Below are 18,512 nucleotides of genomic sequence, written 5' to 3'. Positions count from 1 at the left end.
AACAATCGTTGTATCCTACGTTTGTATAAACACTTATTAGAAACACGTTGATTTACTTATTCTCATTAAAATTGCTATTAAGGAGAAGTGTTTCTGCTTTAAGTTCTTATGCGTGGACAATGACAGATTACATCGCCACCGATTATTGCCCGTGTCACTTACGCGTCACGGCTGAGTGACTGTTCAGGTATGTGTACATGTAAACAGGCGTCGGACTATTGTACTATCGGGTACACACGGACTGAATATGTGTGCTGTAGGTGTGGCGAACGGGGGAGGGGATCACATGGACCCTCCCGAGGACAACAGGACTAGTACTGAAAACGGTCCCTGTAAGTGGTGGTTCATTTCTCCACGTCTCTGTCAACGTTTCCGTACACCACGATGGTTGCTGTTCGTCCTGTGCTGCGCGAGTTTCATTCAGGTAAGTTTTGAAATCCGGCATTCTTAGCCTGACGTAGTACATATTACAACTGTCACTTCGGCCAGGGGCGTAGATATTTAGGCTATTGACGGATGAGTTCTGTCAATCCGATTTATCGTGTCGAGTTAAGGAACTGCTCGAAAATCATCCCTGGTAGATTTATAATAGAGATTTACGACTTTTTCTTAACGAGACAATACATCGATTGGTGATTTAACATGCACCAATCAACAGATCAAAATTTTAAAAACCAACCCACCGAACTGTTACCAACCATTTAATTTCACTTTTTATGTTTGTTACGTGAAATTTATTTACACAGTTAAAGATCCAGCAGAAATCCTTTTAAATGTTTTTTTTTAAATTCCTGTCATTTAAAGTGTTAATCATATTTCACGTCCGATTCAAGTGGTATAACATATATTCCCTTAAAGGGAGAAGTTGTATGTTACGTATGTGACAGATGAGACCTGTGGTTTTGATCACAGACATCAGTATCAAAAACGTATACAACACAAGCGTTTGATCGACCGACAGGTTTTTAAGCAGAGTAATTACAGTCTGCCTGTGTTTCATTCAAGTAGAATCAATCTATATATAGTGACACAATAATTATCTTTACTGCTACCGTACTATTCCTACTAAAGCCTAAACAAACAGACATTAGATTTTTAAAGTGACTTGCTTTCTCATATTGCAGTAAACTAATTTCTCAATTAAATATTGTCAAAACACAAAATGGAAAAATAGTATTAAAGAGTAAAAAAAAACCAGTCTATCATAGAACTTAAACAGAGCTTATTGATGGCTGTTTTATTTTCAGTTTGATAATATATATATATTGTCCACTATTGTGGAATGCCATCTTTTGTGAGTAAGTTGACTAACTTACCCATTGGGACTTGTGTTTCTGGGGATGCTGATAAATTGACAGATCTCTGCTACATGGTTATGTCCCTGTGCGATAAACCAAATCAACATCACCATGTCACTTTTCTCTCCCAAAAATCTTTCGTGAAGTGACATGATATAAGTAGAGTTGAATTAGTACATAAAGCTTTACTATTCTGTTGATCTGTAGACAATCATAGAATAAGGGAAAATATGGTAGAACACAAACATTTTGAGGATGTTTTAGTCTATCAGGAATGCTAACCTTCATTACCAAAGACATTCACTAGCATTAATATTGTAAAGAAAATTTTTTTGAAATTTTTCATGTTTTTACCAAAATAACTTGAAGCAAAAAAAAGATATTTTTCCAGAATTCATGAAAATAAATAATTATTCTTCTAAAATCTAGTTTTTCAGTACTAATTTTTAACCCTTGTATTCCATCCTAATGAAAGTGATATTCTGCCCAAGTTGAGATTTCATAAGATGCTTTTTGCAAAAATTGTACAAAAGCATCTTCTTATATTATTATGGAAATCGCATGACTTGTTTTCCCCTGGAAAATCCTTTTTCGCTATTTATTTGAGGAAATTCCATTTAAGTCTAGCTAGATCTGTTTACAAGTGTTCACGCTGCACTGATGACGTCACAACAGTTTTTTACCTGCATAATACACTGTAAATAAATGAAAATGGTGACTGCCATGGAGACACATTTAGGGCGAAAGAAAATGGTTTCTGTGTCGGAGAAAAAGAGGAGAAAGTCGAAAAATGTTGACGAAATCACAATTAGGAAACAGGCGGAGAGGTGGCAGCAGTATGGAAGAGAAATGCCAGTGCAAAACAAATGAAGATGCAGTGCGGATGATGTTGGACAACCGATATATCTGATTTTGCAGCCTCGCTTTCAAAATGAACACACGATAAAAATGCTATATTTACATATTCTAATTTTAAACTGATCAGGGAGTATTTCCACCAATTTCGCCTGTCCGACATGACCACATGGCCTTTATAAAGGTATCACCTGTGTTAAGAGACCATCACTGTAGCAATTTATCATCTGTAGTAAGAGGCCACCTGTGTTTAGAGACCACCCATGTAATGAGATCGCCTGTGTTTAGAGACCACCCATGTAATGAGATCGCTTGTGTTAAGAGATCATCATTGTAACTATGGAACATCTGTATGAAGAGGTCACCTGTGTTAAGATATGCCCATCTGAAGAAGACATTTGTTTTAAGAGACCACCCTTGTAATGTAATCACCTGTGTTAAGGGACCATCAGTGTGTAGTGTGAGCTGTTGTATTGAGATACCATCCATGTTTATTAAAAGAGCACTTGTGTAAAGAGACCACTTGTGTTAACTATAAGATACCACCTATGTGAAGGGACTATCTGTGTACTGTTAAGGGGTTGTCATTGTGTTCATCTGTATTACAAGATAACCCATGCACTGTTGCCCATTACCTTTAAGTGAGAGTATAAAACATCAAAAATTGGTGAAATTCAAGACTTGTACCCCTGGTTTTCAAGGACTCTCTCGTAATAATACATTTTAGAGACGACCAGTATCCTCAGTTTAAAAATACAAGTTGGGAGCTAGTATACTGCCATGTATTGTAACAAAATGGGTAGTAGAAATACAATTTAGAGAATATAATTTAAAACAGAAATTTAAAGTACAACAGGTTCTCTGGAAGCAATAACAACAGGTGTCAAAAGTCAGGCACTGGACCAGGGTTAACGTCCTGTGATGGACAGGCAGTTTGGTAGCCCTTAGATATCAAGGGTGTGCCTCATGCACCTAGCCACTGTAGCGAGATAGCTGGGGAGGGATCGTCGATCAGAGTAGATAGCATACTGGACGGTAAAGTACATCGGGATCTCTGAGATAAGGTTACATGAGCTTGCACGTGCCTTGATAATTATATGCCTCGCGGGGTGGGGTATTGTCATCCAATCGGGGCTTAGTTAGAATTGAAGTGTTTTGGTATTATTAATACTAAGACAATAGACAGTAGAAAGGGAGTAGCGGGAGAAGAGCAGGAGAGTGGTTGGAGACTAGAGCTCGGGAGTTAGACAAGGCAGTGCGGGCCTGTAGAGGGGAGTAGGAACTTAAGCAGGAGATGGGGGTGGACTTAAACAGGATCTTGTGTAACCACGGCATGAAATAAAATTTAACTCAAATACCACGTGTCGGAGTAATTATTGTGTAACAGTATATCTTGAGACCAACTGTTTAATGAGACCACCAGTAACAGTATAAAGAAGCCACCTGTGTAAAGAGACCACTAGTGATTATTAACAAATCACCTTAGTGATGAGACCACCTGTATAATGAGACCATCTACGGTTGCTAAGAGAATGCCTATGGCTAAAGATGAATTTTCAGTTATTTTCCTGATTACTAAATTGTTCATCAGGATGTCCAAAGTTCGATTCCTCTGTCCTGGGACAGACGAGAGAAGGTATGGGGCGACTTGATCACATAGGTGTTCTGTGGGTTATACTCTGATTTCCTCCCACAGTTAAACACCTCACACTCTTTCATCTGGGCCGAGAAGAGCAATTAATGTAATTTTAATAAAGTTTATTGTTGTCAAATAAATAAAGTCAATATTTTTTTAACATTTTGTTGAAATTTTACTCCTAGCTTTTCATTAACCGGCAGTCTCATCATTGTCAGATGGTGGGTTTCTGTATGATAAACTGGTTACGATTATAATCAGATTGTGGTGAGCAAATTTAATGACAAGCTAAATATATATCTAGAGGAAATATAATCTTAGTGATAGAATATGAAAAGATTTACTCACCAGACCTGTAATTTTTGTAATAGATATTGAAAATTTTGACAATATGGAGTATTAAGGCCCATGGTTAAAAACGTTGTACCTGTATGTCACCAGTAAAATATCACTGTAAATGAAATGTATATCGATGACTTTTTTATTAGACCAATAAAACGTTAATAAACATGTTTTTCTGCCTTACAATAAAATCCAGGGTTACCTGATACTTTTAAACAACGTCAGATGTTCACGAAGTTGTTTACATGATGAAAATATAAAGGATACGAGAAGTTAGAGATAAAATAGCATAGTTCGTGTTACTTGGTTTGTTGTTTTGATAAAATTTCATCCAATACTAGGTAAACTTGTGATTACCTGGGTATTTGCATAAATTAATATTCTGAATATATTTCCAGGTATAGACGTAATAAATTCCACCTCCCTGAAATCAATCCAGCCATCTTCTTTCTATAACATTTTTCTGTTTCCATCTCAATAAATTTCAAAGCTGTGTTTATCAAGCAGTAAACTCATGTATGCTTAGTAATAAGCCCACCTACATCTCCTGTTGAACTTGTAAGTTAACATGCTAGCAAATGCTTCGTCTTGAGGGCAGTATAAGTAATGGTGTCCTAGATATATGAGATCCTTGGAAAGATTGTGTCATGGAGGAGATACAGGGATGTTAGGCTGCTCAGCACACTTGCAGCTATATTCATAAAGAATTTCAAAAAAACTTCACAGATGAATTCATATTTCAGAATCCCAGGGGCAAGGTCACCATGACTTGTCAGCATTCCTTAAGCAATTTTGCCCATTTTCTGCCATTTGCCCATTTTTTGCCATCTTTATAGCAAATTATTCATAGCTGAATCACGAATGGATTTGTATTGCTTGCAGTGCCTTGTTATACAACAGATGCTACAATATTAAGATGATGTTGTACAGTCTTGTAAATAAAACCACCAAGTAGAGATGCTGTATTATCACAAATAGCAAAGGTGGTGCCTTCAGTGTGAAACTGGTAATGATAATCTCTATGTCATTCTACTACAACTCATTACATAGCTATGAAAAATTATTATATGTCAATTTCATATCATGATAAAAAAAATTCTAAAAAATGTCTGTTGTCTATGTGATGTTTGTTACTGGTCAAAACAATTCAAAATATTTTAACTTTAAGATATAAACTGACTTTGATTATTTATTCCAGATGATGGCCGTCAGTGGATTTGTAAATGTGGTAATATCTTCCATTGAAAGACGTTATGATCTGACTAGTGCTGAGTCAGGACTAGTGGCTAGTGCGTATGATATTTCCTCTGCCATTCTCATCCTTCCAGTCAGCTATTTTGGAGGTCTCGGATCAAAACCACGTTACATTGGCCTTGGATTTTTACTCTTTGGACTTTCCTGTATCCTGTTTGCTTTTCCTCACTTTCTGTCTGGGTTGTACAACTCGGGAATAGATTACGGTGGGTTATGTATGCTGGGAAGTTCTGCCACATCGTCATGTGTTGGGGACCACATTACGACATTGTCGAACTACAAGGTATTTATCTGATAATAAGTCCTTACTGGGTACCTACCGTAAAACTACAGGCCAAATCTTTGTAATAAATCCCAACCAGATAGGTTTTGGTTTACCTGTAGTAAGGTTATAACCAATGCTATTGCCAGGATTTTCCCTGTCTCACTAAATCTTTTATAGTGGAGTCCATGGCCACCAAAATTGCATAAATGTGAGTGTAGTAAGGAAGAACCTGTTCTTCATTTACCCACAACCAGCCTATCTGATTTGTGTAATAAAACATATGTTGGAACACATTGTAGGATATAAATATGGTGTTGCTGAGAGTAAAATTGATTTATGTGAATATGATAATATTATCTTTTATTTAGACAGGGTTGGTATATTTAGATAAAATCTAGTTTACAATATGGCCCTTCTGTTGAGTGTTGACCTATGTATGTACAAGTTTAATAAGACAATAAAAAGTTACAAGTCAACAATACATAGAGAAATGTACATGTAAAGTATATACAATGAAAAGTAGCACAGACAAACAGGTACTGCTTCATATAGCCTACTGGTTGTAAAACATTTCAATGTATTTCTTCTTAAAAACATCAACACCGGAAGCTCATACGTGATTTATTACAAATATCATTGATTTTGTAGTTGAGGTAATTTTTTTTCTGTGAATTTGACCTTGACCTAGTGCATTACATACATGTTGACCTTGAATACTTTTACAGAATATACAGATAATTGCTGTTCTAAATTTTTTAAAAGTATGTGAACCTTCACCTGTTTAACTCTACACATTGACCTTGACTTTATGTTACAGATATGTTTGGACCTGACTTTTGTTATACAGAACATGTTGACTTTGACCTCTAGTACAGTTATGTACATGTTGATCTTGACCTCTGATACAGTGATGTACATGTTGACCTTGACCTCTGATACAGTTATGTTCATGTTGAGTTTGACCTCTGATACAGTTATGTACATGTTGACCTTGACCTTTTTTCAGTGCACGTTGACCTTGACCTGAGATAACTATAAGTTTACCTTGACCTCTGTTACAGTACATGTTCTATGCCTCTATGATCCTCATGGGAGCTGGGACCACTCCACTGTACACCTTGGCGACGGCCTTCATTGAGGAGAGTGTGCCAGTGCGATCTTCCTCATTCTACCTTGGTAAAACTCTATATATCACCTGACAGAGAACCTGGAGTTTTTTATAGGTCTTCAGATTTGTTTGATGTACTTTTCTTACCAGGAGGTGTTTAACAGTGTACATACACTGTTGGTAGGGAGAATAAAACATTTATGTGTAAATATCTCTCTGTGTCATAAATTTATTGTAATCTGCTTGTGAGATTCTGCCTCAAAAAAATTGTATGTTTACCAAAAAGATTACCTTCTTACCAATTATTTGTGTTGTTTAGAAACTGATAAGTTGTATTTATTACAGCTTTCAGGTGATAATTTATATAAAATCTCTCTTTTAATTAATTACAATTTTGTAAACATATTAAAAAAGTACACATTCAACTTCACCGTAAAGCTTCAGTGTATTATCGAACAACTTCACTGTAAAGCTTTGAAATCAAACAGCAGGTTGTACTTGATGCCTATACATAGTGTGGCTGAGTACCGTATTTATCCTCAAGTAAGTCCTCTCCTTAGTGTGAAAGTTTAGTATCAAAGTTTCGTGAATTACCTTAAGTTTACAATTCTAAAATTGATGATTCTGCAAAAATGAAAAGGGGGCTTATTTTCAGATGAATACGGTATCACAAATCTAGGATTTGTAAAATATTAACTTTGATGAATACAAACATAAAATGCTGATGTATATGTAAAATGGCTATCATTACATCAAACAAGGATATGTAATTACCTTGTCTTTATGAAACACAACTCAAACTTTAAACAGAACTATTGAATCGTTGACATTCTTTTTGAAACACATTACACATCAATAAAATTGCAGCACATATTAAATCACCTGGCTCTCTCTGAATGACTATAGAAATAGATTGTTATTAAAGCTAGGTATTTCAGATATTCTTTTTATCTCACTGGTTCTGACGGACCAGTTATTGTGAGTGTTATGACATGGTGCAGCATCAGTCAACTTTATTTAGTTCTACAAATTACTATGAGTCATAAACAAATGTGTGGATTTTGATCAAATTTTGTCCATAGTATCATGGGAAAAGTGGATTAGATTTTGTGCAAATATAGGGTCTGGGCCTCCAGGGATGGAGCCCAATGTAAGAAATTTAGAATTATAGAATTTACAGAGTTTTGTCCATATTTGGTTGGAAGCATCCCTGGGTGAAAGGAACTGTATTTTTTTTATGAATATTTGGTCAGAACCCCATAAGAATAGAGGAGTGGTCAGTTTGGTTAATTTGCTGTTCACAATGATTACTTTAAAAACAGCATAAAGAAACTAGAAATAGCACAGTGATATTTTACAGCAATTACTTTCAGCACAAAAAGTACTTAAATAAGATTAATTCTAAAATGTGTATGTTTATGGTAAATTATCTTTGTGTCAAATATTTTACATGTTAAGGTATTGTTGTTTTTGAAGGTATCTATTATGGAGCCAGTATCCTCGGTCCAGCCCTTGGGTTCCTATTGGGCGGTTTGCTGTTGGATGTTTACGTGGATTTTAATGTTGTAGATTTGGACAGGTATGTTAAGTACCTCAGTAGCTGATGACATGCACTAGTCATATTCTATGTCTGACAGCCTGAATCATGAGATCTATCTTGACATGAATTTTGTATCATAAATCACAAAATATTACTGGTGCTTTATTTTGTAATTTCTGCCCAGGACATCTTTTCAATTCCTTTGTGGGTACTACATAATTGATGATATATACAAAGTTCTGTTATATGGAGTCTTGTTAATTCATCACATTTCATTATCAGCCCACCATCGTCAGATGAATGGCTACTAGTATTGCCCTTGGGCTGTGGTCCTCTGTAACGAAATCTTGTTATTGCTATTTCTTGAGAAGTACAGGGAGGAGCTTTCGCAAATTTCATATTGTTTTTCCCAGTTTTGCTCTTTTAATTTTGGGACTTATAAAAATAACAAGATGGCTGACAAGTGGCCATCTTAGATTTGACAGTTAAAGATACTACTTTTGTTAAGTGGAATTTTCAAAATTCATATAATTAATAGCACAAGCAGAGATCTGAAGAAAAATGAAGGGAAAAATTCTAACTTTGAATGAACAAATAAAGATCAAACAATGGTGGGCACTAAGATTTGTGGTCATTGTTTGTCTATTCGATAACAACAAATCTTTCAACATAATGGTTATACCACATCGTATTTGTTTTGTTGAAAAAATTTATCTTTTTGCTTCTTATTTCTGTTTTTAGAACTTTCCCATCCATAGATAAATTTTAATAGATTATTTTTCATTTTTATTCTCAAGGAAACATCAAAGATGAAATGATTTGTTGTCATTTTACAACAGTACAATAGAATGTAAGACAACGTCATCAGAAAACATAGGTGGATGTAGTGTAGGTGATCAGTGTTATTTCAATATCAATTAAGATGTTTTGTCATGTATTCGCAGTGTGACGATTGACTCCACAAGTTCCCGATTTGTAGGGGCGTGGTGGGTTGGTTTTGTAGTGTGTGGAGTGCTGGCTGTCATCATCACCATCCCCATAGCAGGCTTTCCACCTGTACTACCAAGTAAGTGATGACTAAATGCTACAGTCTACCCAGCTGTAAAAACAGTTCCTCACAATGTAGGAAGTAAATGTGTGATAGACTTGTGTCTTTTTTAGTAATGGCCATTTCTCTTTAAATGATCAACTTTTTCCCCAGTTATATTGAAAACAACAAGATGTAAAAAAAGTCTTTGGGCATTATGTCTGTCCATCAGTCCCATAATTTTTCAGATCAACGCCTTTTGCATAGTTTAGACTGTATTCACTTTTAATTTCATACAGATTACTGGAAGTGTTATTTTTGCACTGCTGGTTTTCTCCTTTTACTGTAGTTATGGCCCTCTTACTATTTGTTTGAAAAAAAAAGTGTTTCTGCAAACCCGATCTGCCCTGTATCTTTTATCCTTCCCAAAATTGAGTTTTGTTTTATTAAGTAATTTTATTGTGTATTTTGTATGTTTACAATTTTCTGGGGCAACAGTTTATTTTTATTTTAAATAAAATATATATAGCAAATAAAACATGTTTCTGGACTGATCTACCCTATTTTTCTGATATGATTGTGGAAATTCATTTATTAAATTCCTTCCACATATACACCAAATTGATTCAAAATTTAATTCCCTAGAACATAGTGTTTTACTTGTAACATTTTTGTTATTGTTCATTGGCATACAAAGTAATCGTGGACAAAAGTCACACGGAAGTTCAAATACTGGCTTAGGAGAAGGTTATCACTGTAATAATGAACCAATGCCACCCAACCACCCTGCACCTCCTGATCACCCTGCATCACTCGATCACCCTGTGCCACCCAATCACCCTGTGCCACCCGACCACCCTGTACCTCCTGATCACCCTGTGTCACTCGATCACCCTGTGCCACCCAATAACCCTGTGCCACCCAACCACCCTGCACCTCCTGATCACCCTGCGTCACTCGATCACCCTGTGCCACCAGACCACCCTGTGCCACCCGACCACCCTGTACCTCCTGATCACCCTGCGTCACTCGATCACCCTGTGCCACCAGGCCACCCTGTGCCACCCGACCACCCTGCACCTCCTGATCACCCTGCGTCACTTGATCACCCTGTGCCACCCAACCACCCTGTACCTTCGGATTACCCTGTGCCACCAGACCACCCTATGCCCCCCGACCACCCTGCACCTCCTGATCACCCTGCGTCACTCGATCACCCTGTGCCACCAGACCACCCTGTGCCACCCGACCACCCTGTACCTCCTGATCACCCTGCGTCACTCGATCACCCTGTGCCACCAGGCCACCCTGTGCCACCCGACCACCCTGCACCTCCTGATCACCCTGCGTCACTTGATCACCCTGTGCCACCCAATCACTCTGTGCCACCCAACCACCCTGTACCTTCGGATTACCCTGTGCCACCAGACCACCCTATGCCACCCGACCACCCTGCACCTCCTGATCACCCTGCGTCACTCGATCACCCTGTGCCACCAGACCACCCTGTGCCACCCGACCACCCTGTACCTCCTGATCACCCTGCCTCACTCGATCATCCTGTGCCACCCAATCACCCTGTGCCACCCAACCACCCTGTGCCACCCAACCACCCTGCACCTCCTGATCACCCTGCGTCACTCGATCACCCTGTGCCACCAGACCACCCTGTGCCACCCGACCACCCTGTACCTCCTGATCACCCTGCGTCACTCGATCACCCTGTGCCACCAGGCCACCCTGTGCCACCCGACCACCCTGCACCTCCTGATCACCCTGCGTCACTTGATCACCCTGTGCCACCCAACCACCCTGTACCTTCGGATTACCCTGTGCCACCAGACCACCCTATGCCCCCCGACCACCCTGCACCTCCTGATCACCCTGCGTCACTCGATCACCCTGTGCCACCAGACCACCCTGTGCCACCTGACCACCCTGTACCTCCTGATCACCCTGCCTCACTCGATCATCCTGTGCCACCCAATCACCCTGTGCCACTCGATCACCCTGTGCCACCCAACCACCCTGTACCTCCTGATCACCCTGCGTCACCCGACCACCCTGTGCCACCTGACCACCCTGTGCCACCCAACCACCCTGCACCTCCTGACCACCCTGTGCCACCCAACCACCCTGTGCCACCCAACCACCCAGTACCTCCTGACCACCCTGTACATCAATATATATAAATAAAATGATATCTTGTCTTTCAACAGATTCAGCACAGTACATGGCAGAACGACGTAAGGAAGTGTACAAAAACAAGGAAAAACCACAAGATGATGTGCCACGTAAAATCAGTCTCATCAATGTTTGGAAATCACTTAAGCTCTTGATTACTAATCCCACCTACGTGTTCCTGAGCTTAGGTACAGCAGTAGATGGTAGGTGTATATGTTATGATTGTATAGAGTATAGGGAAAAGCATGTGGTTTACGACAATTGGATATGAGATCTATGATATGACAACAACAAAATCTATTTATAGTAACAAAGACATTTTTCAACCCACCAGGTTGAAATTCTTTTTCATCCAAATCCATGTTTTCTTTTATGTATAATATTTATAAAAATGAAATGTATTGCACTGCATACTGTTTACGTTTTGTTCTCAAGGATTACTGTTGGTGGGTATTTCAACCTTCATCCCTAAGTTTATAGAGATACAGTTTGGCCTGCCGTCCTCCACTGCTGCCCTCTATGTTGGTAAGTCAATTTCTTTATACATGGCATAGTTGATGATGACATTAAAAAAAAGTCACTCACTTGACCCGATTTGTTCTCTTCCCCTGCATCTAGCACTAACATTGTTGTAATATGCCGGCCACATATTTTTGCTGTATTTTGCTGTATTTTTGCTGTATTTTGTTGTATGTTGCTGTATTTTTGCTGTATTTTTGTTATATTTTTGCTGTATTTTGCTGTATACAGAAAATAGCTGTATTCTAGCTAGTGTGTAAATTCTACATTATTAATTTCTTAATTTACTGAAGTATTACATTTAACGGTATAAATAACTGATGAAAGTAAGCAATTTTATATGTCGTCACGATCAAGTTTATTTAAGAAAAATTCATAAAATTTTCATAGCCATATTCTCTCTATATACCCTAGTTTACTTACAAACACCACTCAGATGTTCCCTCCTGGCTACCAAATGTGATCAATTAAAGCTCACACAATTTGTTATAAATTGATAACAATCAAAAGTCTTTGGGGAAACAAAATTGCCAGAATTTGACAAGAATTCCCGTATATAGTTAAATTTATAGCAAAAACAAGAGAACTGTGTAATAATTGATATAACCTGTTTCATATAGGTAGTGACACTTAGTAACAGATCAAACAATAAGTCATAATACTGTAGACAAATATATTTACATCTGACTGATGATCAAACTTAGTAACAGATCAAGTCATAATACTGTAGACAAATATATTTACATCTGACTGATGATCAAACTTAGTAACAGATCAAGTCAAATACTGTAGACAAATATATTTACATCTGACTGATGATCAAACTTAGTAACAGATCAAGTCAAATACTGTAGACAAATATATTTACATCTGACTGATGATCAAACTTAGTAACAGATCAAGTCATAATACTGTAGACAAATATATTTACATCTGACTGATGATCAAACTTAGTAACAGATCAAGTCATAATACTGTAGACAAATATATTTACATCTGACTGATGATCAAACTTAGTAACAGATCAAGTCATAATACTGTAGACAAATATATTTACATCTGACTGATGATCAAACTTAGTAACAGATCAAGTCATAATACTGTAGACAAATATATTTACATCTGACTGATGATCAAACTTAGTAACAGATCAAGTCATAATACTGTAGACAAATATATTTACATCTGACTGATGATCAAACTTAGTAACAGATCAAGTCATAATACTGTAGACAAATATATTTACATCTGACTGATGACCAAGTTTTATTTCCTTTGTAGGTTTTATTGCTGTCCCCGGGGGAGCGGGCGGTACCCTACTGGGAGGATACATCATCAAGAGATTTGACATGGATGTCAAAAGAATACTACAGGTGACCATGGCTGCTGTCGCAGGAAGTTTTTTCTTTGGCCTCGTCCTCATAATCAGCTGTCCTAGCATTCCTTTGGCTGGAGTCAATATTCTCTATGGAAGTACTGATGTAAAAAGGTAAAAATATGGGATTGTTTAGAAATAGCTAGCCTCAATCACTGAGTTTTAGTTATTCTAGTAGTTTATGAATTTGTGTGTTTTACTTAGTCAAAAGTTGAAGACATAGAAGGAAAAATGATAAAGTAATAGATCTAAGGAAGACACTTCCGTTCCTGAACACCTGGTTTTGTAATCCTTAATGAGTGATAATTTGAATGTTTCCTTGGTTCATAGTTTGTCTTTGTTTTATTGATATTTTACTTTGTTTATCCTTTCCTGTTTATACGCTGACATTTCTTTCATGTTCCGTATGTTTTTTCCAAGAAATTTGGTGATTAACACCTAAGCCACGATAACTATCAGTTTTTTTTTTGTTCAGTACATCATTCCTTGGAAGTTTTGTGGGGGACAGTTGTCATAATAACTGTGGATGTAGCCAGGAAGAGTTCAGCCCTATCTGTGGTCGTGACGGACTGACTTATTACTCACCATGCTATGCTGGCTGTCAGACTATGGTCAAGGATGGAGAGGATTTGGTCAGTATTGAGTCAGGTTTACATTTCACTAGGTGGAGGTCAATGATATAAATGCCGGTGAATCGTTAATTTTTGTGGGGATTTATTTTCATCGATTTTGTTAATAATCTTTATTCTATGAATTCATACACGTTTGTGAATCACTTAACAATTACATTAAGTATAAGTTACATTAAGTATGAGTAAATTTATAGAGCATTTCTTATCCACAAATTAAAATTTTACGAAATGGTAACTCTGAAAATTGAACTCGCAAAAATATATGATTTTACAGTAATCACAGACCTAGAGACAAGACGGGATCAAAATAAATATCTAGTTAAAAATTACACAATTATTTGGTAACAATAACTTACAGAATTCTTTGTAATTCATTTCGCCTATTCTACTTAATATCTACACTGTACACTGTACCCGAGGATTATGAAAAATGATAAAATTGAGGTACGTTTATGATCTATATATTTCTTCCACAAACTATGCCCACTTTATACCGATTTATTGCACCTCGGACTAGAATGCATTGATCTGATTGGACGTTGCTTGCCCCCTATAAATCTATAGGGGGCAGCTGAATATATAGGGGGCAATGGCCGCCATCCATTATCTCTGAAAGGCGTCACTTCGTAATTTCAAATCACAGATTGGCGATATTCACATTCTGTTCCGTGTCGGAATATTGGCTAAAGTGAATCCTAGAAGTTGCTATTATCTAGTATGAGTTGTTTCCCCTACACGAAGCACCTATTTGACTCGGATCAAAAATGGCTGGGCGGTTCGGGCAGACGACAGCTGCAGACAAGGAAAAAAAACGCCTGGCACTTAACGCTGATAAGACGTTAAAAGCTAATAAGTTGGCCGCTAAAGTGTTCAAAGATTATTTGGTGGAAAAGCAGCAAAACCCAGATTTTGAAGATTACAATGTAGTCCGACTGGACGAATGTCTTGGCCATTTTTACATGGATGCCAGGAAATGTGATGGGACGTATTATATATATATTTAAATGGGTCCTTGGTGCAATAAATTTGTTATGTAGTTTGCTAGTGACCCCCTACAGGAATATAGGGGTTCAGTCAGATTGGTAGGGGGATTCGGGCTTCGCCCTCACCCCCTACCAATCTGACTGAACCCCTATATTCCTGTAGGGGGTCACTAGCAAACTACATAACTAATATTATCCTGTAAGCTCCTATGGTTTTGCTGTGTACTGGAGTAAACAGAAAACAGCTGTATTTTAGCATTAACTGGATAGAATGTCTTCCTAATATTAATTCATTATCACATTTAGAAATACATAAATAAATGTTTAAATAAGTAATTTTATTTGTGGTGCTGAACAAGTTTATTTGTGAAAATCTGTAATATTACTGTTATATCCGTTGAAGTGTTGAACTCTATATTTGTGCACAGAACAATTATTTTGGTATATCATCTGGCAAAATTCATCATAATATTAACATCAGTTAAACAACATTCTTACAACATTTATTGACACTCTGATAACAACTTTCAATCAGTGTTGCAGGATAAGTAAAATGCATGGCCAGTGTCTCAAAATATAAGGTGACTTTGGCTGTGGACAGTGAGACAGAAGTGGGGAACCTCATTTTCCGTAGTTCTGATACTGACTTAAATATATATTTCAGCAATATTACAACTGTACATGTGTAGGAAATGGAACGACTGATTACCAGGCAGTGCTCAACAAATGTAAACCAGAATGTCCTTACCTTCCTGTGTTTATGGTTATATTACTAGGCATTGTGTTGCTGACATTTTTCAGCTCTATGCCGTTTCTCACTGCCAGTCTAAGGTATTGAAGTCCTTATGCTATAGAGATGAAATATTTTGCACAAAATACTGTAATTATCTGACTTGTTAACAAATTTATAGATTAAATAAGAATTATCAGTAGATGAGTATGAAAGAATGCAGTTACAATTTGAAAATATTTACTTTAATCATTACCTTTCAGGTTAAATTTTTATAATGAGAACCTATTCATCAAAGATTTTGGATTCTATGTTTACTTTGCACAGAGAAGAAAAACATGAACCAAATCTCCTTAAAAAAAATGGTGTATCATGATACCCGGTTATTTCTTTGGTTTCATCAAAATAAATAATTTACCTGCCACAGGTGTGTTCCCCCTGACGAGCGGTCCTTTGCTCTGGGAATTCAACTTTGTGTCACAAAGTGTCTTGGTAAGTATTAAGTTTAAATCTGCCCATACTTATGTAATAAAAAATGTTAAAAATGATCTTCATTGTTCCACAATCAACCCACTTAGTGATTGAATAAAAGCTTTGATATTTGTGCCGTGGGCGTATCATGTGATAAATATAGCAGGTAACTTAGTTCTCCTTTTACAAAACAATGAAAAAGTCATTAGAAAGTTTATTGAGGAACAACATACATGAATGGGCTTATTACAAGACTTTGAAATAAGTAAAAGTAATGTTATTAAAGAAAGATAAATATGGATGGGTTTATTTCCAAGCATAGTCATAATACAGGATAAATTCGAGATTGTGATCCTAGTCCTAACTAAACTAACCTTTCACCTCAATACACCTTTTACTAGTCCTAACTAAACTTACCTTTCACCTCAATACACCTTTTACTAGTCCTAACTAAACTAACCTTTCACCTCAATACACCTTTTACTAGTCCTAACTAAACTAACCTTTCACCTCAATACACCTTTTACTAGTCCTAACTAAACTAACCTTTCAACTAAACTAACCTTTCACCTCAATACACCTTTTACTAGTCCTAACTAAACTAACCTTTCACCTCAATACACCTTTTACTAGTCCTAACTAAACTAACCTTTCACCTCAATACACCTTTTACTAGTCCTAACTAAACTAACCTTTCACCTCAATACACCTTTTACTAGTCCTAACTAAACTAACCTTTCACCTCAATACACCTTTTACTAGTCCTTACTAAATAAGCACATTTCTCTTCAATATGCCTTTTTTATAATTTTTCTGTTTCATTGTTCAGGTTTCATTCCTGGTCCTATTCTGTTTGGATGGCTGATAGATCTGTCCTGTTTAATCTGGAACACAAAATGTGGCGAGAAAGGTTCCTGTTTTTTCTATGATAACAAGAAAATGAGTAACAATCTATTAGCCATTGTCCTTGTGGCCAAAGCAGTGACAACAATACTGACCGTCATCGCCTACCTGTGTTATAATAAAGGACGTGTAAGTGAAACAGATAATGAACAGGAAACGAACGGTAGACCTGTAAGTCAGTTCTCCTCACAAGAGACGGGAATGTCGGAAATTTCTAAAGATTCTTTGCCAATAGATTTTAAAGATTCTACGAAAGTAGGGACAATCAACAATGGATATACTTCAGAACCCGTGGAAACAAGACCTGATGATGTCAATATAACAAAAATACAATTGGACACTTCAGATCCAGTTTTTGTAGATACAACAAATTCCAAACCTGCTTCAACAATAGATCCAGTTAGTGAATCACATACAGAGTCCTACACTACAGAATTGTAGTATAAAGTTACACACAGAACACTCACATATACACTGTTATATATTTCAGTTTTGGTCGGGTTGCACATAGTGCAAATCTGGGTTATAGTATGGTGAATGTCCGGCAGTGGCTGGGCGGGGGGGTGGGTGGGGAAAAGTTTTGTAGAATCAACAGGTTTTGATGTAGAAGCTTGAAACTTTGTAGGATGTTTATATATATGTTGAAGATGTGCACCTATTAATTTAGGATTCATACCAAATTTTTTTTTTCTTGATTTTCCGGGCTTTGGAACTTAGTCATCTTCAACAGTCTGGCGCCTTTGCCTCTCATGGGCTGAAATGTTGTTTTGAGCATAATATATAAAATTGCACTCATCCTGCAACCCGGCCAATAGTGGCTTTGCCCCATTTTTATTATTTTCTTTGTGGAACGTAATTTTCATAATTTTTTCTTGATCAATTTAAAATTCATTTGAAATACTCTGTATGTCACTCATGCTGTCTACTTATCAACTATTAAAGGTCAGTATATTTAGCATCCTCGTCTGATACACCTTTTCAAATAAAAAATTATTGATCTGTTCAGATTCAGAATAACCTGGATCAATACATTACAGTTAAGTGAGAATTTCCTACTGTCATATCTACCAGAGTTGTCCTTCCATAAACTAAGTGAGAATTTCCTAATGTCATATCTACCAGAGTTGTCCTTCCTTAAACTAAGTGAGAATTTCCTACTGTTATATCTACCAGAGTTGTCCTTCCTTAAACTAAGTGAGAATTTTCTACTGTCATATCTACCAGAGTTGTCCTTCCTTCTTTGAACTAAGTGAGAATTTTCTGCTGTCATATCTACTAGAGTTGTCCTTCCTTAAACTAAGTTAGAATTTCCTACTGTCATATCTACCAGAGTTGTCCTTCCTTCTTTGAACTAAGTGAGAATTTTCTACTGTCATATCTACTAGAGTTG

The 18,512-nt window shown here is 37.1% G+C and overlaps 1 protein-coding gene across 1 annotated transcript; it reads left to right on the top strand.

Moving 5' to 3' along the window:
- Positions 1-247: 247 nt before the first annotated feature.
- LOC132547111 (solute carrier organic anion transporter family member 4A1-like) lies at positions 248-17,563 on the top strand. The gene is made up of 12 exons (XM_060210866.1): positions 248-424; positions 5,330-5,668; positions 6,712-6,826; positions 8,235-8,337; positions 9,243-9,364; positions 11,545-11,712; positions 11,945-12,034; positions 13,310-13,517; positions 13,879-14,035; positions 15,683-15,849; positions 16,176-16,240; positions 17,049-17,563. Exons 1-12 carry the CDS (start codon positions 248-250, stop codon positions 17,561-17,563), a joined length of 2,226 nt encoding a protein of 741 aa, XP_060066849.1.
- Positions 17,564-18,512: the final 949 nt, after the last annotated feature.

Source organism: Ylistrum balloti, unplaced genomic scaffold, assembly GCF_031769215.1.
Source record: "Ylistrum balloti isolate Yb309-2 unplaced genomic scaffold, AGI_CSIRO_Ybal_v1 Utg369934, whole genome shotgun sequence".
NCBI lineage: Eukaryota > Metazoa > Mollusca > Bivalvia > Pectinida > Pectinidae > Ylistrum > Ylistrum balloti.
This window is presented reverse-complemented; position numbering and strand designations above follow the sequence as displayed.

What these genes read in the sequence shown, in the direction of transcription:
- LOC132547111 (XM_060210866.1), top strand. Translation starts at nt 248, where the DNA reads ATGTGTGCTGTAGGTGTGGCGAACGGGGGAGGGGATCACATGGACCCT. An exon ending in GCTGCGCGAGTTTCATTCAG is followed by an intron (nt 425 to 5,329) that starts GTAAGTTTTGAA and finishes TATTTATTCCAG; the next exon opens with ATGATGGCCGTCAGTGGATT. An exon ending in TTTCTCACTGCCAGTCTAAG is followed by an intron (nt 15,850 to 16,175) that starts GTATTGAAGTCC and finishes TACCTGCCACAG; the next exon opens with GTGTGTTCCCCCTGACGAGC.